Source organism: Cyanistes caeruleus, chromosome 2, assembly GCF_971803275.1.
Source record: "Cyanistes caeruleus chromosome 2, bCyaCae1.hap1.1, whole genome shotgun sequence".
Classification (NCBI taxonomy): Eukaryota; Metazoa; Chordata; class Aves; order Passeriformes; family Paridae; genus Cyanistes; species Cyanistes caeruleus.
In genome coordinates, this window is record NC_141702.1 from 65119870 (window position 1) to 65140690 (window position 20821).

The 20821-nt window shown below is 36.0% G+C and overlaps 1 protein-coding gene across 9 annotated transcripts in view; it reads left to right on the plus strand.

Annotated features, from left to right (window-relative positions):
* UTRN (utrophin) overlaps window positions 1-20821 on the plus strand; it is a 339362-nt gene that overhangs the window by 306430 nt on the left and 12111 nt on the right. For 8 of the 9 annotated variants that reach the window (XM_086877551.1, XM_086877555.1, XM_086877553.1 and 5 more), the window contains 6 exons: window positions 5807-5943; window positions 7550-7588; window positions 7833-7898; window positions 11294-11359; window positions 18884-19042; window positions 19419-19662. In XM_086877551.1, coding sequence (XP_086733677.1) covers window positions 5807-5943; window positions 7550-7588; window positions 7833-7898; window positions 11294-11359; window positions 18884-19042; window positions 19419-19662 — 711 coding nt within the window. Of the gene's footprint in view, window positions 1-5806; window positions 5948-7549; window positions 7589-7832; window positions 7899-11293; window positions 11360-18883; window positions 19043-19418; window positions 19663-20821 lie in introns of those variants that run through there. The other variant, XM_086877558.1, reaches the window with a different exon arrangement.

Sequence of the window (20821 nt, forward strand, 5' to 3'; positions counted from 1 at the left end):
TGTATTTTTCCTAATGATGTTTCAAACACAATTTTTTAAGGAGATTCCTAGGAGTCTTTCTTGACTGAAGGAGTGGCTGGGTTGCTACATGCAAATACCACTCTCATTTTTTTATGAGATTGTTGTTTACATTCAAGAATTTTAACTCAGTCAGAAATAAATAAATAGGATAATTGGTATGTGCAGTACATGACAGTGGTGAAAGGTCTGCATGCTCAGAAAAATTCAGACCAGAATGTAACTAGAGCTGATTCAACAGAGCCAATTTTTAATAGTGTTACAAGATTCTGTGGGTTCTTATAATAGCAGAAATTCATTGAGTTATTTGACTCTTATGCTGTAGTTGTTGGACTTACTACCTGTGTTTTCCCTCTCTTTTTTTTTTTCCTGGAGTGTCTTCTGTAACAGAATTCAAATTCTATTAAGTAGTGTTTTTACTTCATTATGGTCAGAAAAAATGAGTAATGTTAATGTACTTTCATTAATTCTATAACTAAATTTAGGATTTTATTGATAAATTGGCATGCCAGGGTATACTCTGAAGAATATTTTTTTAAGTAGATTTGTTGTTTTTGCAGCAGGTTTTAATGTTTAATTATATTTTATCACGTGACTTTTCTAAACTCAGGATGCAGAGGTCTATGAGTAGACATCATTAAAAAGTCACTTTTTTTTCCTCCCTATAAACCTCATCTTTAGTGGAAAAGAAATGTTCTTTGTTACTGTCTATAATATGCAGAAAATTCAGAAATTGTGGTGTAAGGGGTGTTGAAATAGATAATGCTGCTGGTCTGCAGGATAAGATATCCTTCCTGTTGAGTAGTCAAATACAGATTACATCTGTTATGTGGTATTGTACTCTCCCTAGAATATGATGGTATATTTCTGGTGAATTCCAGGTTTTGTCTGAAGCAGCAGATTTGATATCTAAGATGAATTTTCAGTTCTTGTTAAACAAGTTCACATTGTGTAACTGTGAGCCATCTCATTTACAAGTGAAGGCTGACAGACTGAAAAATATATTCTGGAAATAGCTGGAATCCTCTCTGTCCCTGGGAATAGGGATGGCTTGTGTATTATAATGACAATTTCTCTTACTGCTGCAGAAAGAATGTAGTTTTAAAGCAATATTACGTGTAAAATAAGGTAACATAAGGCAAAAGTCTCTTCTTTCCATGATCTGTAGGAGGAATGAGATGAATCCATTATGGGATAATAAGGGGAGTAAAATGACATTCTTGATTAGACTGAATGAAGTAAGGCCAGTGTAAAAGAGGGAAAAGGAAGGAACTTGGGGAAGTTTTAGGTAGAGCAGAATAAAAGAAATGGCATTTAGGTGATGCATAAAATTAGAGGTCCAGCTCCAAGCCCTGTTAATTTGGAAGTTGAATATGAGAGCTGGAATTTTATTTGGATCCTGATGTGAGTGCACTCTGCTTCCTCCATTTCTGTAAAAAGAAATGACCCATTACATGAACAGACCTGTTAGACTTCCATATGTTAGACTTTCATAATCATTACCCACATGCAATCTATTTTAACTAATCTTATTTGGTCTAGGGATAAAGAATTGATTTCACAAAAAAGAGTCCTGTATTATTTATTCTTACTATTTGTAATAATTCACTGTGTTTGTTATACTAATTTATTGCTAAACCTCTCTACATACTGAACTAATTAAATGCAATACATTAGTCAAGAATTGCAAATTTTTTTCATTTAGTAGAACAGCATATATGTTTAAATGGAATAGTGCCTGAAAAATAGCGTAGACCTGCGTCTGTGAAATAAAAGTACCAAAGGCCACTGAAGTGTTCCTTAGAATCCATTATATTACAGTACAAATAGCTTGAACAGAAAGAGTACATCCACTCTGCCTTTTCAACTAAATTCAAAGGCTGTTGATAAAATGTTGCTTTCTTGGCCAGTGTTGAAAAGCAGAGTACAAATATATATACTCATTAAACTGCATTAATAAAATCTAGCTTCAATTTCTTACTGCTAATGCATATTAGTACATTTTTATTTGAATGAATGCTAGCAATAAATAGGTTAAAAAAATGCTTCCATTACTTAAGGTGACATTTAGAACTGGAGCTTAGTCACAGATGGAGGGAAGACCATTTAGTTGTCTTCAGGTGTGCAGTTCAGTGTAGGGTTATAAAGGGATTTCTCAGAAGTACAGTAAGTTCTTATCAAATTTAAAATAATTTGGAGAATGGGTTAAGGAATATGTCCCCATTTTAATGAGTTTTGTAATATTTATATTAGGTAAGATTTGCTTCATAATTTCAGATTAGGACCATTTACTCCACATAGCTCTATGTAGTTACTGCATTCTAATCTGTAATGCCATTTTGCATTTTCCTATCTTGCAACTTAGTTTCTTGATGCTAAAATAAAACTAAAAAAAAAAAAAAAATTAGAAAGGCATTATAATGAGTTATGTATTTTCTTTCATCCAGGACTTACAGATGGGTATGAGAATCATCTGAAAACATAATTCTCTCTTAAGTAGTAGAAATGCAAAATTTTTCTAGTTTATTTTTCACCCTTTCATATTCCTTCTCTGAAAAGATGGGGAAATAAGACTTTTAATGTAGAATTTTACACCCATGTGTAAAACTATTGTTAGACTTTCCTACCATCTCATTTGGGAATAGTCCTACATAACTACCTACACTGTTTATTTTTAGATTTTTTAATGGAAATCCTCTCAATAGTGGCACTTGTGTTATATTAATGTGGGTGGGCTTAATGACAGCATACATTAGTGAGGTTCACATCTCTTCTGGGAATCAATTTCTCTGTATGTTAAAATAGCTAATTGGTTTTGTGTTAGATATAATAAATGTAATTAAGAGAATGATCACTTCGGTGCAGTCTAGGTCCTTTTACATAGGTAAGTGCAGTGAAAGGAATAAGAATATGGGCTTCCACTATTAGTCTTTCTTATTAAAAGAGAATAATGAGAAATAAGCAAAATTATATATATAAATATATATGTATTATAAGTGTTCTATACTATTTATTCATGTTTCATATATTTGTTGTAATTTTTATGTTATATGTTACTTAATCTAGAGCCCTGCAATTAGTTTATTACAAACTTGGTATTACTTTTTACTAATGAAGACTTGTTCTACTTCCAATATACTGAAAGCATACACCAACTGGGTTTTTAAGACATATATGGAAAACATATATTCACCATGCTCTTTTTTTTTTTTTTTCACTGCTTTCCATGAAATCCTGGTTTCTTAAGTTTTTATTGGACTACAAGTAGTTGTTCCTTAGTTTGTTGCTTATAACTGTGCATGGCTGGTGTACTGAAGAGCACTGATGCCAGTTTGTCCATTATTACAGATTGTAGCTACTGACATCTTGAGATGTCTTGCTACCGATGGTTTTTCACTTGTGTGTGGCAGCCATGGATCTGAAATGTTTCTTCCTGAACTTTGTCTTGCTCTAAGAACTGAGATTTTAAATTGAGTTTGAAAGCATGGTCTTTAGGCTGAATTTTCAGTGAAGGAAAGTAATTTTTCTTTGCTTTTGAAGTAGTTTTGTAACAATGGTGCTATTTGTACTATTGATTTGTGTGGAAATAGTCACAGTGTCATGCTGTAAGGAAGTGTACAAGGTACCTGCTGGTTTTAATTTAGAAGATAGATTCTACACAACAGTGCCTGGCTGTTCTTTTTTTTAAAGAAAAATGTTATAGTACATCTCCCATGGCATGATTTTGGATTGGACTGTATTTTGTGGTTATATGCCCAAAAGGGAAAAAAAAAATAGAAGACATTTTTCAGAGTTGTACCTTAACTGCATGTTAATCAAAACAGTTGTTTCAAATTTGGTCACATTTCACTGATTAGCATTTGCAGTGCTCAGTCAGTACACAGTCATATTAGTCTTCTTTCTGAGAATCAGGTTGCCATACCAAATAAAAAATACACCAGAGGAAAAGCCTGGCATCTCAGTAGACATTTATTTCTGCAATGTGTCGGTATTGAAATTTTCATTCCTTGGCCTTGGGGCAGTGTTCCATCTGTTGGAGTTACTGGTTTCTGGAGCCCTTTGCATTGCCTCATGTTCCGTCTTTGGATGGTGCAGTGGTTGGAGAGATGCTTTTTGAGAATGTTTTTGTTAACCCTCCCTGGATTCACTTTTATTAAAATTCAGGGGTTCAAACAGCCCTTGTCCACAAATTTGCTCTGTTTGTTGTCTGCTTTTTAAAGCCACGTGTGAGAAACTCCTACCAACACCAGTTTGTTCTACTGTTTTTGTTGCTCATCTGATGTGCATTAGAGAGTTTGTAACTGCATATATTATAAATACATAAAAATATATAGATGAATATGGAAGTGTTTTTATGTTTTCACAGCAGAGAATAGTTTTCCTGACCTGCCTCTAGGCCACTTTGTAGTAAATTAGGAAAAAGATTACGAAACTGCAGTCTTCCTCTCTATTTTCCACATGGTTTTCTATTGGCTTTGGCACCCTTTGATGCTTACAGGCTTCTCCCAAAGCAGAGGGTACAGGACTGCAGTTTGTAGTTTGTTACAGAGGCTGGACTGGAAGTCTGTAAAAGTTTGTTGCAAATCTTCAGTTAATTCTGGAGATGAATGGCCCTGCTTTCTTTACTGCAGTTGCAAGAGAAAATGCTCAATAGTAGCGGCTGGAAGGAGATGTTCTGTTGGAGTAGTCAGCACAGTCTGAGCTCATACACTTTAAAGACAGACTGTATACTATTGTTTCTTCCTGCAGATCTCTTCATTGCCATTTTTGCCTTGTATTTTATGTCTGTATGTATCCCTGCTTTTTTAGCAGAAGTTAGCTCAACAGTATTACCGAAGCAGTGCTGCCGTTATTGCTGTGATTATCACTGGTTAAAGGGATTTTTAAAAGCAGTTGAATAAATTTTAATTTTGTTCTCAGGATAGGCTGGTGGGCAGGGAGGGAGCAGAGAGGAATGGGGCTAAGCAGTTACCAGTTTTGGAAGAAGCTGCATCAGTCACAACCAGTCAAAAAGCTGTGGGGAGGGATAGAAGATGTAAATTTAGGCTTGTGGAATCTTGTGGCTAATCTGTGTGATAATCTTATTCTGTGGTAGTAAGGAGACCACTGAATCAGTCTGAGTTTGTTACTTCAGGCACTAATTTTCTTATCAGGCCTTCCTGTGCTTTTGAAAAGTGTCTGTACACTGGCCACCACTTAATCTGTGCATTTTTTTGACTCTGGAACATTGCAAGTAGTGGCAGAATCCTATAGGAAGAGATAGGATAACTTGAGAAAATGCTTATGAAAATCTTGCCCATTGCAGCAGAGAAGAGTTTAGCACATACCACTCCGTCTTGTGGTAGAGTTTCTATTGGAGATATAGAATGGGAGGCAGTGAGTATTTTGTCAGATTTTGTGAATATAGAGGGCTGTATCTTACCAACTGATTTTTGCCCTTTTTATTTTTTTTCTCAAAAATTAAATTCTTGTGTGTTTTAAGACTGGATATAAATACTTAAGACTTGAACCTGTTTCAATTTTTCACGAATTTATAAAGTAACTGGTAAATGCATTTACTGCTGGGAATTTGCTATTATTTTCCAGTAGAAGAGAATTTTTAGGTGCATTAGCATTATTATTGTACTGTATCTCATGACACAAAAGAGGCAATTTTAGCATTAGTGAAATTTTAAAGTTCTTCCTTTTATTCTTTTTCAGGACAGCACCAGTGGTATTAAGCAATAATATTGACATTTAATCAGTACTATTTAGCAATGTCGAGTTTTATTTCTTTTTTATTTTTAAGACAACATCTGGGGAAGATGTGCGGGACTTCACAAAGGTGCTGAAGAATAAATTCCGGTCAAAGAAGTATTTTGCAAAGCATCCCCGACTTGGCTACTTACCTGTGCAAACAGTATTGGAGGGTGACAACCTGGAGACGTAAGTGTGGTTTATAGAGCAGTTGCTCCTCCAGTCACTGGTCTTCTCTGTGAGAAACAAGAAGCTGAAACTCAAAAAATAGCCAACAACAGTTGCAGAGCCTTGTGATATATTGTTCTGTATTGTCTCACATTATTTGCAGATCTTCTCTATTACTTTTAAAGTAACATATTTTATGCTTAGATTTTTATCAGCATTGTATTACAAAGCCATGGGCTGTACAATGTCCATGTCAATGGACATAGCAGGTAATTTTGGCGGGGGCTGAATAGCTGTTTTACAGAGAACACTTTTGAGGAGACTGGGTTTTTGGAACTGCGCTGCTTATTTGATTATGTCAAAATTCCTGGAATTAGAAATGTCTGATTTAATTAGGGTCCCACAGGCTTCAGAAATATTGGTGGCCTAATCAGAGAGAGCACTCTCAGTGTCTCCACGGTATTATTTGTGGCGCTGACAGAAGTGCTCTACTTTATTTACTCACTTGGCAGTTGTCAGCAAAAGGCGCTCTTACAAGAGCAAAAATTAAGATGTGTTGACAGGGTGCTAGAATTAGTTTCATGGCTTGACTGTCCCTCACATCCTGGAGTCTGTGGCACAGCTGCATTGTCTGAACACTGCACCACTTAGCAACAGCCCATGCGAGGCTTCAGCAAAGATGCTCTGCATTTGCACAGCAGCTCAGCGCCAGTGCCCACGGTCTAAGGGCTTTCATGACTGTAGGGCTGTGCCTTTCATTTGCAGCAAGTAAACAAAACCTCCTCATTAGCAGTTTAAGATACAGGAGGAAGTAATCTGAGAACTGCCTGATTGATGGCTTCTAAGGAAGCAATGCACATTCAGATGTTCAAATGTTACCCACAAGGGTGGTCTTCGGCTGCCACCAACACAAGAAAGCAAGCTGCTTTAATGTGATGAAAGCTTGCCAATGCTGCCAGAAATTGGAATGATAAAACTATAATCACAGGTCAGGATAAAATTCTGTTAGTCCAGTCATGTGGGAAATATACAGATAAATTGTCAGCACCATGCTGAGAAAACTCTTGGTATTGGTTCTCTGCCCTGCAGGTGGCAAAAGTCAGTAATGCATTCCTTTTAATAGAAAGACATTAAAGAAAATAAAAAGTCTTTTATAGCTATTTGAGTGTGAGAATGTAATACAATATGTATTTACCTCATTATTTTTATGTGTAAGGAAAAGAAGCATTGATAACTGTGAGCTATAGGGGATGGCTTATTGGTGGGGGTTTTGCACCCCACTTTTCTTTTAATACATTTTACTAGTTACTTTGAAATTAAAGTTCCATTGCTTGACCAGAATTTAGATTGATTGATTATGGTTTATGAACTGTAGTTCAATCAATAGCACTGATTTGGATTTTTTTTATGGAACAAAATTATGTAGGTCAGTCCTTTGTCTCTCCATGACATGTGGCAGTATTTTTTGCTGTTTTCTGCATCAATTGTTACTGGTTCAGGATGGGTTGCTGTTTAAAATATTTTGTGTTTCTCCAGCTTTCTCTTGCTTAAATAGTGCTAAGGTTTTTGTTTCATAGTTTCATTCTTTCCCTCTTTTTTTTTGTTTTTGTTTTTGTCTTCCTTACAGTCCTATCACTCTCATCAGTATGTGGCCAGAGCAATATGAGTGAGTATGCAGAACCCCTTTATCTGGAAAGCCTCATTTGCCAATTGTTTCCTTTTAGCTCAGTTGCAGCTAATCTGATGTCCCTGAACTACAGGGCATGGCTGACCCAAAGCAATAACGCCCTTGGGAATATTGTGCATGTATTTATTTGTCATCAGTCTAACTTGATTTAAGTATTATGTTGTCTGTATGATGAATGGCTTTAGACACCACTAATTTTTTTTTATTATTATGTTCAAACTAGTCCTTCCCAGTCTCCACAGCTGTTTCATGATGACACACACTCCAGGATAGAACAGTATGCTACTAGGTAAGAGACGTGGTTTCTCACTAGTCCATTGCATTTTGTGGTTGATTTCTCCAGTTTTTAATACACATTACTGGTTGGATCTTATTTATTAAAAAGATATCATTCTATCTGCTTAGAAAAAAGTAGAAAGTTTTTAATCATTAGCTTCTGATTACAGTCATATTAAATGTAAAATACATGTGTTAAATATATCATCTCTCCTACAGAATGGAAGCTGTTGCAAAATTTTATTGTTTCTAAAATGTGCTATTATTTGTTTCTTTCTTCATGTTTAGCCTTTGAAATAAGCTGAACTTGTTCTGTATACAGGTTTTCCCAGTAGGATATTAGATCCAGGGGGTTTTTTTTCTTCTGTGATAGGCTGACACTCTGCACTATTGTTGGCTTTTAGCAGAGTAGGTTGTAATTATGGTTGTTTTATGTTGTGGCTTTTGTGGGGTCACCCTTGTTGGGATAAAATGTCTGTTATGCCAAGTCCAACTCAATGTTTCTGTGTTTTGTTAACTCATTTCTGTACATTCAGAGCTGGTGATCACAGAATCATAAAGGCTAGAAAAGACCTAAAATCATCAAGCCCAGCCATTAACTCAGCATGACTGTGCTCACCACTAAACCATGTCCCCAAGTGTCACCTCCACATGCCTTTTGAATGCTTCCAGGGAAGGTGATTCCAAATCTTCCTTGGGCATCCTGTTCCAATACCAGACCATCTTTTCACAGAAGAAACTTTTTGTAATATCTAACCTAAACCTCTCCTTGTGCAACTCGAGGGCATTTCCTCTCATATGGAGTTAAGGGTGTGATGATGGTGAAATATTAACCAGAGACACCCTCTCAAAAATTAGTACCATGGGAAATGACTAGGTTTTTCTTTGGGTGTTTTTATTGTTGTATCTGATCTCCACAACTTAAAAATAATTTTAATTTTTTTATTTTTTGAATAAAAATTCAGGGTGCATGTTTAAATTAATAGCATTCTTATTTATGGGCACCTTAAAAATCTTCAGACCATTTTTTTAAATGCCTAGGTTATGCTGCACATGGTCTTTGCAGCAAAGGAAAAAAGGGCAGGAAATAAAGCTGAAGGGCTACCTACAGTCAGCCTATTCTTTTTTTGTCCCCCAACAGCAAATATTTTCGTCCTTCATTAGTAATATACCACAATGACAGACAAAGTTATTACAGAGCTTTTCAGTTATTTGAAACATGTCATTCATATAAATCACCTGGCATTTCTTTGAGTCTATAACTTAGGCCATGTTGTAATCAATTAAAGCCCCAGAACCAGACAAATTTAATTTCTGTAGAGGGATGGAGACTTTTCTGTCTACCTGTGTCCTTTTTGCAGCCTGTGGTGCCACAATACTGTGGCTTTTTGTGTGAAGATGAAGCTCAAACTGTGGACTCTCATTAAGGATCAGTGGAGATCCTAGTTGCAATAGCTGTTTTTCCTCTGCTCCCCTCACCTCTTACCAGTTCTGCTTGGAATAAGATTAGCTGAAGGTGGGCTGTGCACTGCTCGATTATCATTCATGATACAAACCTAAATCTGTACCTGCTATGTGCAAACATTGCTTACCAAAATCAAAAACCTACTACTAATTGCCTCATAGGTAATCTGTCCAAAACTACTCAGGATTGTTTTTCCTCCAGCAATAAAATCTCAAAATGTCCCATAATTCTGTGTCTTTCATATAATTTTTATTGTGTCCTTTCTAGTTGAATCTGTTATGCATATGTTGCATATAAAATAGTAAATCTTTTTATTGTTCTGGTCTTTTCAGCTAAGCAGCTTTTAAGAAATATTGTCAGGGCTTCCCTATTAAGACAGTGCCCAGCAGAATCAGTATATTAGGGCTTAAAGCCCTGTCACTGGTTGGAGAACATTCAGCTCTCATTTTTCTATTTACAAAATCCCCTGCCTGGAATCATCTCCCTGTTCTGGTGTGCCGTGTCACCTCTGAGTTGCTTCTAATTTCCTTCCTCAGCTTTCAGTTTTTATCCTACCTTGAAGGATCTTTGCAACTCTAGGGTCCTTTCCCTGTCTCTCTGTGCTCCCTGATTAGGGCCATCTGGTTCTGTATCCCAAGCAAATCCTTGTTAATGATGGAGATCCTAAATGTGATAATAATGGTGAAATCTGCATTTGTGAGTTGGAATATCTGTTAATCACTAAGGGATTCAGGGCAGGCCCTTCTCTCTTAAAAGTAATGGGTGTTGTACTACTTCCCTATGTGACAAAGGGACTGTGAGGATTAATTTCTAAAATTGTTTCATCAAATGATTTAAAGATGCTGAGCTTAGCAGCTTTATAAAGGTGACTTGTAAGCATGTTGCTCACTGTGAGCTAGATTTGTTTGAGATGCCCTAGAGCAGACATGATGTGATTTGTCCTGAGTCACTTCAGAGATTCTCTTCCCTTCAGGGGAGATATTGGAGCACAATGTCTCACCCCAGCCTTGGTGGAATAGACAGTCAAAATGACATTCAGTGTGTGCCTTCATTTATTATTCTTCTTCAACCCTCAGGAATAGTGACAAATGTACAGAAGGGCAAATTTGCACCGTTCTAAAAGAAGTCACCAGAGTTCCCTGTTCTTTAGGGCCTTGCACACTTCCTTCAAAAGGAAGTTTGAAAATGTCTGTAGCAATGCATAATGCACTTGCAAAAATATATGTGAAGATATTTTTATAGTAAAGGCATATTTGGAAATAGGCATATTTGGTGCAGTTGAATATATATGTAGAGCATTAAGTGTTCCTAAATTTTTATGTATGTCTTATGTACATAAGGTACATCTTTTCTCAAAACTTGGATAGAAAATTTCTGCTTTGATTTTAAAGAACTGTAAGACCTTATGTATACAGTCTAATAATCTGGTCTTTTTAGATTAATTGCTTCCAAAATGAGGAACTCTAGGCAATGATTCTCTGTAATTATACTGCTTTTTGTGATGTTTTACAGGACTTGTCTGTCCACAGTGTGGTATTATTTGCCAAGAGTAATTTCAGATGTTGCATGTGCTATATTTAAAAAGGATTCATCCTCTTTTGTTAGTCCAGCTTTAGAAAATTCAAAAAGAAAACCATCTGTGAAAACATCTCTTTAACTAATTTTGCCATGAGAGTTGTGGTGATGCTAATGATAATTATACTAGAGTTAGAAAATACAATTTTGTTGTTTGGCAAGTAGAATTAATTAATCATAGCACAAGTTTCTCATAAAAGTCCTCTGGATTATAGGTTTTCATCACAAAATCTAGGGCTCTATTCCTAAGCACGTATGCAAAGATTGGCATATCTGAGCTGTTTCAAAATAGAATTGATTTTCACAGTGCCTCTGGTGAAATTGTGCAGCCTGTTGTCTGAAAGTCGTGGTCTTTCCCTGCCTTTCAGGCTTGCGCAGATGGAAAGGACCAACGGCTCCTTCCTCATGGACAGCAGCTCCACCACAGGAAGCGTGTAAGTAGCTCAGACTCATTGCAGCTGTCAGGAACTTTGCTTACACATTCATGGTGTACTCTTCAGCAGTTCTAACACAGAACTTCGTCCCAGTGAGAGCAGCTAATAAGTATGAGCCCAAGGATGCCTCCATAAGTTTAGTTATTCTGAGCACCAGTTGTTGAAATTGATGTTCACTTGATGGTGTGTGGGAACTCTGTGTTTGTCAGACATTCTGCTTCAAGAGTGAGGATATTTCATGTGACTAGGAAAAGGCCACAGCCCTGTTGGTTCTACTTTGTATTCCTTTTCTGCTTTTATCATAGTATAAAAGAAAATAAATCCTTTTCTAGGCTTTTGCTAGACCCTGGACAACTTTTTCTTTTAAAAAAAACACAGCAAACTTCTGTACTTTGAAGATGCTTCAGAGCCAGAACAGTGTTGCTACTTCTAGTTTATATTTCAGTTTTCTGGCTGCTGATCCATCTGTTTGCGCCTGGAATTGTCCTATGTAATAAACATAGTCCTACATTAATTCTACCTTTTTTTTTTTTAATTATGTGTTGCTTTTATTGTAAAAACCTTAATTAAAATGCATTGGTTCTATGCTTGAAAAACATAGAACCCCTTGAACTACTGATGAAGTAAATACTTTTTCTTTTTTTAATGTAGAAACCAATGTTTAACCTCACTTTATCATCAGTTCAGTTAATTAAATCAGCATTGTAGGACTCTTCTAAGTTATTAACAAATACCAGCAGCACTTTTAAAGAGGAAAACTGAAATTGTTCTCATTCAGGTTTAGTTAGAAAATGCTGTTGATCTCAGTAATAGTTAATAATTTAATAATAAGTAATAATTTAAAATCTAATAATGAAATTATTCTATCCATAAGTATACTAACAGCTTGAGCTTTAAAATAGTTTGCTTGAAAGAAGCACATGCGACCTCGTTTAATTGTTGCCTCTTTCCTGATTAATTAACTGCATTTACATACCAAATAAAACCTTTTTTCATGTGAACTGTTTTAATGTATTTCTGTCATTGGCACCCTCTCCAGCAAGGAAAAAGCAGCCAGAATATTCCCTTTTGATTTACCTTCCACAAAATAAGAAGAGCAAACATACTTTCATTTGGCAGGAAAGCTGGAAACTTGAAGGCAGCTAAATGCTCATACACTTGAGTTGTGTACTTTGCAATTAATGAGCCTACTCATACACAGAGACAAAACAACCATCCATCCCAATGGTAAAAGGGGGAGGTGTATGCTTTATTTTTACTGGCAAATCAACTGTTGATTTTTAAAGCGATTTCCCTGCATTCCTTTTCCTTAGAAAAAGAATATGGAAACTTATGTACCAACATGTGATAGGTACCTCTGAATTTGGATTTCAGTCAGGGGACTGTTACACAAACAAAATACGGGCAAGAAAGTAACCTTGTAGTTCTGTTTTATTTGCAGATTACAATGCATGCTCTCATTAAGGCATAAGTACCGAAGTACTCAAGATTCTGAAGGTCTGTGGTTTAATGTTTAAAGTATTATCAAAGAATCATTTAGGCTGGAAAAGACCTTTAAGGTCATTCATCCAGCTGTCCAAGTCCACCATTAAACCATGTTCCCTAGTGCCACATCTGCCTCCCTTAAATACCTCCAGTGATGGTGACTCAACCACTGCCCTGGGCTACCTGTTCCAGTGCTTGACAGCCCTTTTTGATGAAGAGGTTTTCCCAGGGAACTACAGAGCTCTGAAGTTTGTTTCCCAGTTTGGATCAGAAGTTGCTGAAACATTGAGAATTTAGGATTATAGTTCAAATCTATTACTTTTTAAAATACTATTTAACATAGAAATGGAGATGGTGTAACCATTCTCATATGGATGGAATTCAAAGGAACAATTTGAAATGTGAATACGTTTTTTTCAGTTCAGATGTAAACCTCCAAGCCAAACTACTTTTTTTTACAGTATAAGTTCAAACATTCGGGGAACAATTGCTAGTTTGGAAACCAAATTCTTTGCTTCTCATAATTGTATTTCTGTTTCATAATCTTATCACTGGTCCTGAAGAGTCCTTCAGTTTACTGTGAATATAGAACAGAGGCAGTGCTGCACTTGATTTTGAAAGTTACTTCTTTGGTCTTGTCAGGGTCACAAGCTCAGCAACAATACTTTTAACACTCTTCATTCTTCAGAGATTATATGTAAGAAGTTCATCTGCATTTGAATAAGAAAATTTCTGCGCTTAGTTAAACATAATGAGTTTATTTTCAGGAATGTTTTGCAATATGCCATTTGATTAAGAAAGCAATCATCAAAGATAATTCTTGGGTTTTAACTAACCTGCTTTCTTGAATGTCATTGTGACTTCTGTCTCTCTGACTAAGCTTTGCTAACCCTCCCCTTTTCAAAAGATATGTGAATTTCATTAAAAAATGCCTTTTCCTTAATCAGAAAAATAGTTGTAGATAGCAAAAAAAAAAAAGGGCACAGTCTCTACTGTAGTATGTCCAGCTTCTTTAAAAACATTCTAATGCTCTCATGAATGAATTTTCTAGTACAAATACATTGAATAGAAATATTTTCCTTTCATGTCATCTTCTCTTTGCATTAGACAGTTCTAAAGGTTTAGGCTAGAATGTTGTGATGGATTTTTATTTGGCTTTAATTAATGCAATATCATCTCTATCTTTAAAGCACTTTACTCACAAATTAAGATGAGCATAAGGAAAAAATTAAATCTTTACAACAAAGGATGTTTAATAATCATTTCCTAACAGAAAGCTATGCCTCACAATTTGAGAAATCATGTTGTAGTAGAATGAAAATCAAAATTGTTAGAGAAATAGGACAAGAGTGTAACTCTCCTATTCCTGTAATGTCTGAGCTATCCTATCCAGCCCATACCAAAGTGAATTGCACTGTGCATAGTATAAATATTTTCAGAATAAATGCAGATGATTAATAGCTGTTTTCTGGTTAGTGCCTTTACTACCAGTTATCTTCACATCCACAGCATTGTTGATGCTATTTCATGCTTATCCTAAGGCAGAGTTGGAACAAACCTGAAATTTTCTTTGTTAGGGAACTCTGCACTCAGGTTCAGAAGCAGAAACAGTTTCAGAAATGAAGGCCATTGATACTTTTACTTGGGATTGCTACTTAAGGTGGTGCAAGTCAAATTGGAGGCCCAGTATGTAGTAACTGAATCCTGTGACATGATATAAAGTGGTTAAAAGGTATCTTGTCACAATAAGAAATTTGTTTCATGTGATGGTAAAATTTGGAGAAGAAGAAAAAATTAGACTAAGTATTTTTGAGTACCTTTTTCATCCTGGTTCTAGGATGTCTTATATAGCATCAGTAGGTCAAAGTACACTTTATTTGGACTAGAATCCATGGTGCTTAATATAAGAGCTACAGCAAAAATGAAAATTGCCAAGGAAGTAAGTTCACAAATAGCTACATCTTCCTATCTTAAATCCAACTCGGCAATTAGTTTTTTTAATCCGATATAATTACAAAATAAATCACTGATGAAAAGTGATGGTCAGGAAATAGGAATTTTTCTTTCTACAGCATAGTCAAATAAAAGGGAAGGTTATATGCAGCTTTATTTGCCTCTTGCTTCCTCTATGCACAATGCATGTTTTGGAATAGACATCTTGGAAATATATGTCCACAAAGAGAGTAGGATACTTCAAAGGCTGTTTTCCCTGGGCTTCTTTGTTGGGGTGTTCTTTTCCTCTGAGATGCACTTCTTTCAAGTCTGACCTTCTGGGATGGCTTGTTTGCTGCTTTTTACTGTGGTGAAATGCAGAATAGGAGCTACAGCCTCTGCTGTCAAAGGACTTTGTGTACTTCTGGTTGTTTCTCAAAGCACACAGGTTATTCAATAAAATAACCACCAAGAAAGAGTGAGCAATAAAACTTTACATGATACTTTTATTTTGATTTCTGATTGCCATCTCCCACCACATCTACAGGACAATGTCCCAGATCCTTAAAATGAAAGCTTTTGCCTGGCATAGATCAATGACCTTATGTTGTAGATCATTTAAAGCCCTGTCCTGGGACTCCTGTGCTACTAATGAATCTGTTCTAATTACAGTCATGAGGTTTGTTGGTGCAGGTTCAAGGCTGTGCTTTTTCAAACTAGTAATTTTGCAAGACAAACCAAAGATAGAACACATGTTAGAAATACACTTTTGCTTCAGAAGACTTCCTTTATCAAGTGCCTGTGAAAAAGTGTGCTGTCAGTTGCAATGTGTGATGCCTAAAAAAGAGCAATCAATATTCACAGTCTCTCCAGTAGGCTTTCTGAGGCTCTGAACCAGTGGGAGAGACAGGAAATGAAGTTTTTTTCTAGACTGAATAACTTTGAGACCAAATATATTACCTGTATTTAGCTGTGTTGATGTAATCTAGATCACAACACAGTCAAGAGTATATAAGCATTTACTGTGTAAACTCCTTTTTTAGAGCATTCATTGGTTTCATTAAAAAATGAGGCTACACCTAATGCAAAATCTTGAAAAAATCTCAGATATAAAAAATTCCAATAAATATAATAAATCCAGCTTTACAGAGCCCTATTTTAAAAAAGATCCAGTTTAGATGTTTGAAATTTTGCTTATAAACTATTTCACCATTTCAAAATGTAGGCACCAGCTTTTTGATGCATAATTAAAATAACCAGACTAAACTAGATTAAGTGAACATTTCCTGACATCATCAACACCCTTGCTCAAAAGGTTGTATGTGTAGTCACACAGTATCACCTAAATTCACATGTAAACAGTGTTTTGAAGCCTGGAAGATGAAGCTGTGTTCCCTCACCTGCCTGCTTTGACTCTGTTTTTGTGCTCGCCCAAGGTGTGACATTGAATTGCCAGCACTTTTGGCTTGCTGTGGCCATTTCAGTCACAGAGTACTCTGCACATTTTGGAGACCTGTGCCCTGCAGAGTTTGGAGCCCCCAGAGGGGTTACCTCACTTGGGTAAAAATTTCATTATAAGGGATAGGTATTGTTGTCAGGATGACTGGTGGGTAGAGAAGCACAGTGAGGTTTTAATGATGGCACTGGGACCTGATCCAAACTCTGTTACCTGCACTCACCTTTGTCTTAGTTTCAAGTAGATGTGAAGTATTAATGACAAACAATGGTGATTATAAATTTCCCTGAGATCACTCAAGTAGTGAAGAAGATAAAGCAGTTAAAGGCTTTTTTTGTTGTTGTTTTGTAGGTAAAGGGGGAGAAAAGGAACACTGTTCTGTTTCCTTCTGTTTCTTTTTCAGCTAGGATTCTTGGATGTAACTACTGCTTTTAAGGACTTAAATGCTCATGCAACCTCAATTTAACTCTCTCTCTCTCTATATATATATATTTAATGAAACATTCATTAAATTTATTCTTTTGTGGGGAAGATCCATGCTGTCATTTCTTCTCATGAATGTAATACTGACAGCAGCCAGGACAGCTAAGAAATAAGTGAATGTACATTATTTTCTATAAACTTTTTACTCATTTTTAAAAGCAAAACTCAATAATTAGGTTTTTTATCCAGTGGACAGAACTGTCACAGACTATATTTTTTCTTGTTTGGATTGTTTTCAGCAGGCATAGATGTTCTTACTTGATGTACATTTCTTTGACTTCACGAGCCTAAATTTTCAAGTCTCAGTCATGGTTTGGAAAGTGGAAGGCTCATAGCTTTTGGTAGCTAGTGAATAGTTATTCTTGGGAAGAAATAATTTGGTGTTATTCTACCATGAGATTAGACTTCAGTACAAATTTTATCTTAAGCAGTGCAATAAGAACCAAAGCATTTTGCTAAATGATAGAAGTACTTTCCCAAGACACACCAGGAATCAGGATTTACTTAATCTTTGGCTATTTTGTCTTGTTTCTAATACTGATGATGTTTTAAATTGATATTGATACCTGAGCTAACAAAAAATCTTGGTTCAAAAGGATAAAACAAGGTTTTTCTTTGCACAAACAGTATTTATGTGACTGTCATAACACAACTGTTCCTGTCACATGCATTTTCTCCTTTTGTCCCAAGAGTTTGAACTTATTTCTGAGGAAACCCCTGATCTATATGCATGGCCTGTAAGACACCTAATGTGCTTTACTTTTACATGCATTTATTTATAGACTCTTTTTGTCCATAGAAGTAACTGTTGTTTCTTCCAGGGTATACTTTTCTAAATAACTGGTTTTACTATTATTCAAATGAGATGGTACATTTGGAAATTCTGTGATGAATGATGTTAAATTGACTGACAGGATATTTTTAAAAGCCTCTGGAAAATCTCCATTACACCTTTATTTGGAAAATAAATACTTTGCATATAATGAACTTCTCATTTTTTGCATGTGTTTTCAAGGGCAATCCTTGAGGATACTTTTTGTTCCATAACCAGTGGATAGCAGAATTCACAGCTGACACTTTCCAACAATAGGAGGAAAAAAGTTAGCACATGAAATATTTTTAATGTGGAAAAGTCTCTTTTCTAAATAATCTCTGAATATGTGTGTGTATATATTCCCGTGGGTGTCACTCTGCTCTGGCCATGCTTTAACTGTAGGAGATCCTTAGGGTAAAGTTGGTAACAATACTTCATGGTATCATAATATATGAGTATCTGGTTTGCAGTCAATTAAAGGAGATAATTTTAGGAGAATTTTCTTCAGCATTTATACTGCTGTAGCAATTTCTCTCTTAAAAAGTGAATAGTATCAGTTTTTCTGTTGTTGATTCATCCTTCTTGAGTAACCAAGCAAGCAAACTGGTTTTAAGAATGTGGTATCTTTCACTTTCTATCTATCTGACTTAATTTATGGAGAAAAGCCAGCAACTTGGAAAGTAAGGCACATCTATACAAAACCAAATTCACTTGGGTATTAAAGCATAATTGAAAGTGTCAGGACTTCTGTATCTCCTTACCAGAAGGTAATTTCATATGAGTCAGGAGGAGGACATTGTTATAGTTTATTTCTGTCCCTGAATCTCTAAAAAGGAAATCTATTGCCAATGCAGAATTTCAAGGTATTGTATGTGTATATCAAAATAGGGGGAGAAAAAATGTACCTTTTTTTCATTAATTTTAATGGGACTTTTTTTTTCCTCTAACTTTATTAGGTAAATTTGGAAAACAAAAATTATCTCCTAAAAATTTCACATATATCACATATTGTTAAAAAAAGGATCTAGAAGATGCTTGTTTGTTTTACTTATTTTTAAGACATTTCAAATCTTTGCTGACTGATTCTTGTTTTCACTCTTTCTTTTCAAACCACTAGCAGCATTTATTCTTTATGCATAGATTAAACTAAACTGATGCTTTACTTTACTGATGAATCTTTTTTTTCCTGTCCATTATATGTTTATATGGTTTCCTTTCAGCATGCTTTTTAGGCTTAATTCTCACTTAGTCTTTTTCCATAAACAAACAAAATCCCTCAACTTGATAGAGATGTTTGCTCACATAATAAATGTTTTACTGCTCTTTCTTTATCTGTGTTGTTTTACTGTTTCAGAGAGGATGAGCATGCCCTTATCCAGCAGTACTGTCAGACGCTGGGAGGAGAGTCACCTGTGAGTCAGCCACAGAGTCCTGCTCAGATACTCAAGTCAGTGGAGAAGGAAGAGCGGGGAGAGTTGGAGCGTATCATTGCTGACCTTGAGGAAGAACAAAGGTCTCATAATCATCCTACTGGTGTCTGAATTGTCTTTTGTTGCTGTTTGAGCCATGCATGTACTCTGTTGAGGATGAGGGACCTAGAAGTCATGATTTTAGCAAAAAAAACCCAAACAACAGTCCACAATCAAGGCATATGTTGTGTATAGCCTGGCTCTGTTAGATAGAAGAGGGATGTGTCTGTGAAGAAATAAAGCAGTTTCACTTTTACTTCACTGCCTTTTTCTCAATACCCCATAGAACACAAGTCAAAACATTGTCTTTGAGCTATTTGTGTTGTTAGTTGGAGATGCTAACAATGTTTGATGTAAGAAGTCTTTTATTTTCATTTACTTGATTAAGTCGTCATTCTCCTCCACTTCTCCATATCGCAGGAGTCTGCAGATAGAATATGAGCAGCTAAAGGAGCAACATCTTCGGAGAGGAATAAACCCTCTTGCATCGCCTCCTGACTCCGTTGTGTCACCTCAGCATGCTTCTGAAGATGCTGAGCTCATTGCTGAAGCTAAACTCCTGAGGCAACATAAAGGTCGCCTGGAAGCAAGGATGCAAATATTGGAGGATCACAATAAACAACTGGAGTCTCAGCTTCACCGGCTACGGCAGCTGCTCGAGCAGGTACTTGTACACTCTGTCCCATACTGTTTCTGCACAATGGATTTCTTGGTGGAGCAAAGGCATTGACATTTTACTGCAGGTATTTTCACCATGCGCTCTTGGTCTGTTGCAACCAGTAATTTCTAATGAAGTATTTTTTCTTATTCTCTAGTATAAACCAGGGTTAATGTCAAATGAGCAGAAAATTATTGCAAGTGCTGGAGTGATCATGGGAACTTAGAAAACACTGAGAATAACACAGAGCAATAGGTTTTCATTAATTAAAAAGCATAGGAAGAAAATATATACCCTACTTCAAGTAATGATGGCAGCCACATCCCACGTTTGACTTGTTTTCCCAGACACTTTCCTTAAATAATATGTTTATTTGCTTTCACAATTAGTCACTCAAACCTCCCTTAGCATGCCAGAGACAGATGGCAAAAGATGTCTGAAATACAAGGGAGCAATTAATTACATTGAAAATGCAGTTCCTCTCGAGTAGCATATTTAGACCAATACGCTACAGCAAACTGATCTTTCACACAAGCAAATGCTGGAGGGAAGAGCCTTTTAGCAACTCTTGGTTGCTGGAGGTCGTAGGGTTTCCTTGTTGGCAGAACAAACACTGATTGCTTTGTAAGTCAGCATGTACACACCTGGCTTACAGAAATAACAGGAGTAACATACACCAGGTGTTGTTAGAGATGGTAGGTTTGTACTATGTCATGTAGGGAAGCTTGAGTAATGAAGATAAATTTGTATGAATGTTTTCTTCTAACTGATCATTACATTTTGGGTCAGAGTACAGTAAGACAAGTGTTTCCTGCCTTCCATGAGTCAGATGTCTGGCTGTATGTAGTAGAGGATTTAACTAAGCCAAGAAACAGGCTACATGAACCAGATATTAAAATGGCCTAAGTTCCTGCTGTAGATGATACTCTCATTACAGGAATTAAGGTAGTTGCTGTTTGTTTCACTGGTTGACTTTGTCATTTTTCTAGGCAGTTTTGGCTGAATAGGATTTAAATGCATCCGTTCAATTACTTCTCCTCTCCTCTAGCAGAGTAGGTTTTTTTGTTCCTACTGTTATTCTATCATTTTCATCAGTATTTGAGTAGCTGTAATATTTCACAGCAAAGATAGCAATTGGTGCACTGTTAATAATTTATAAAGTAAG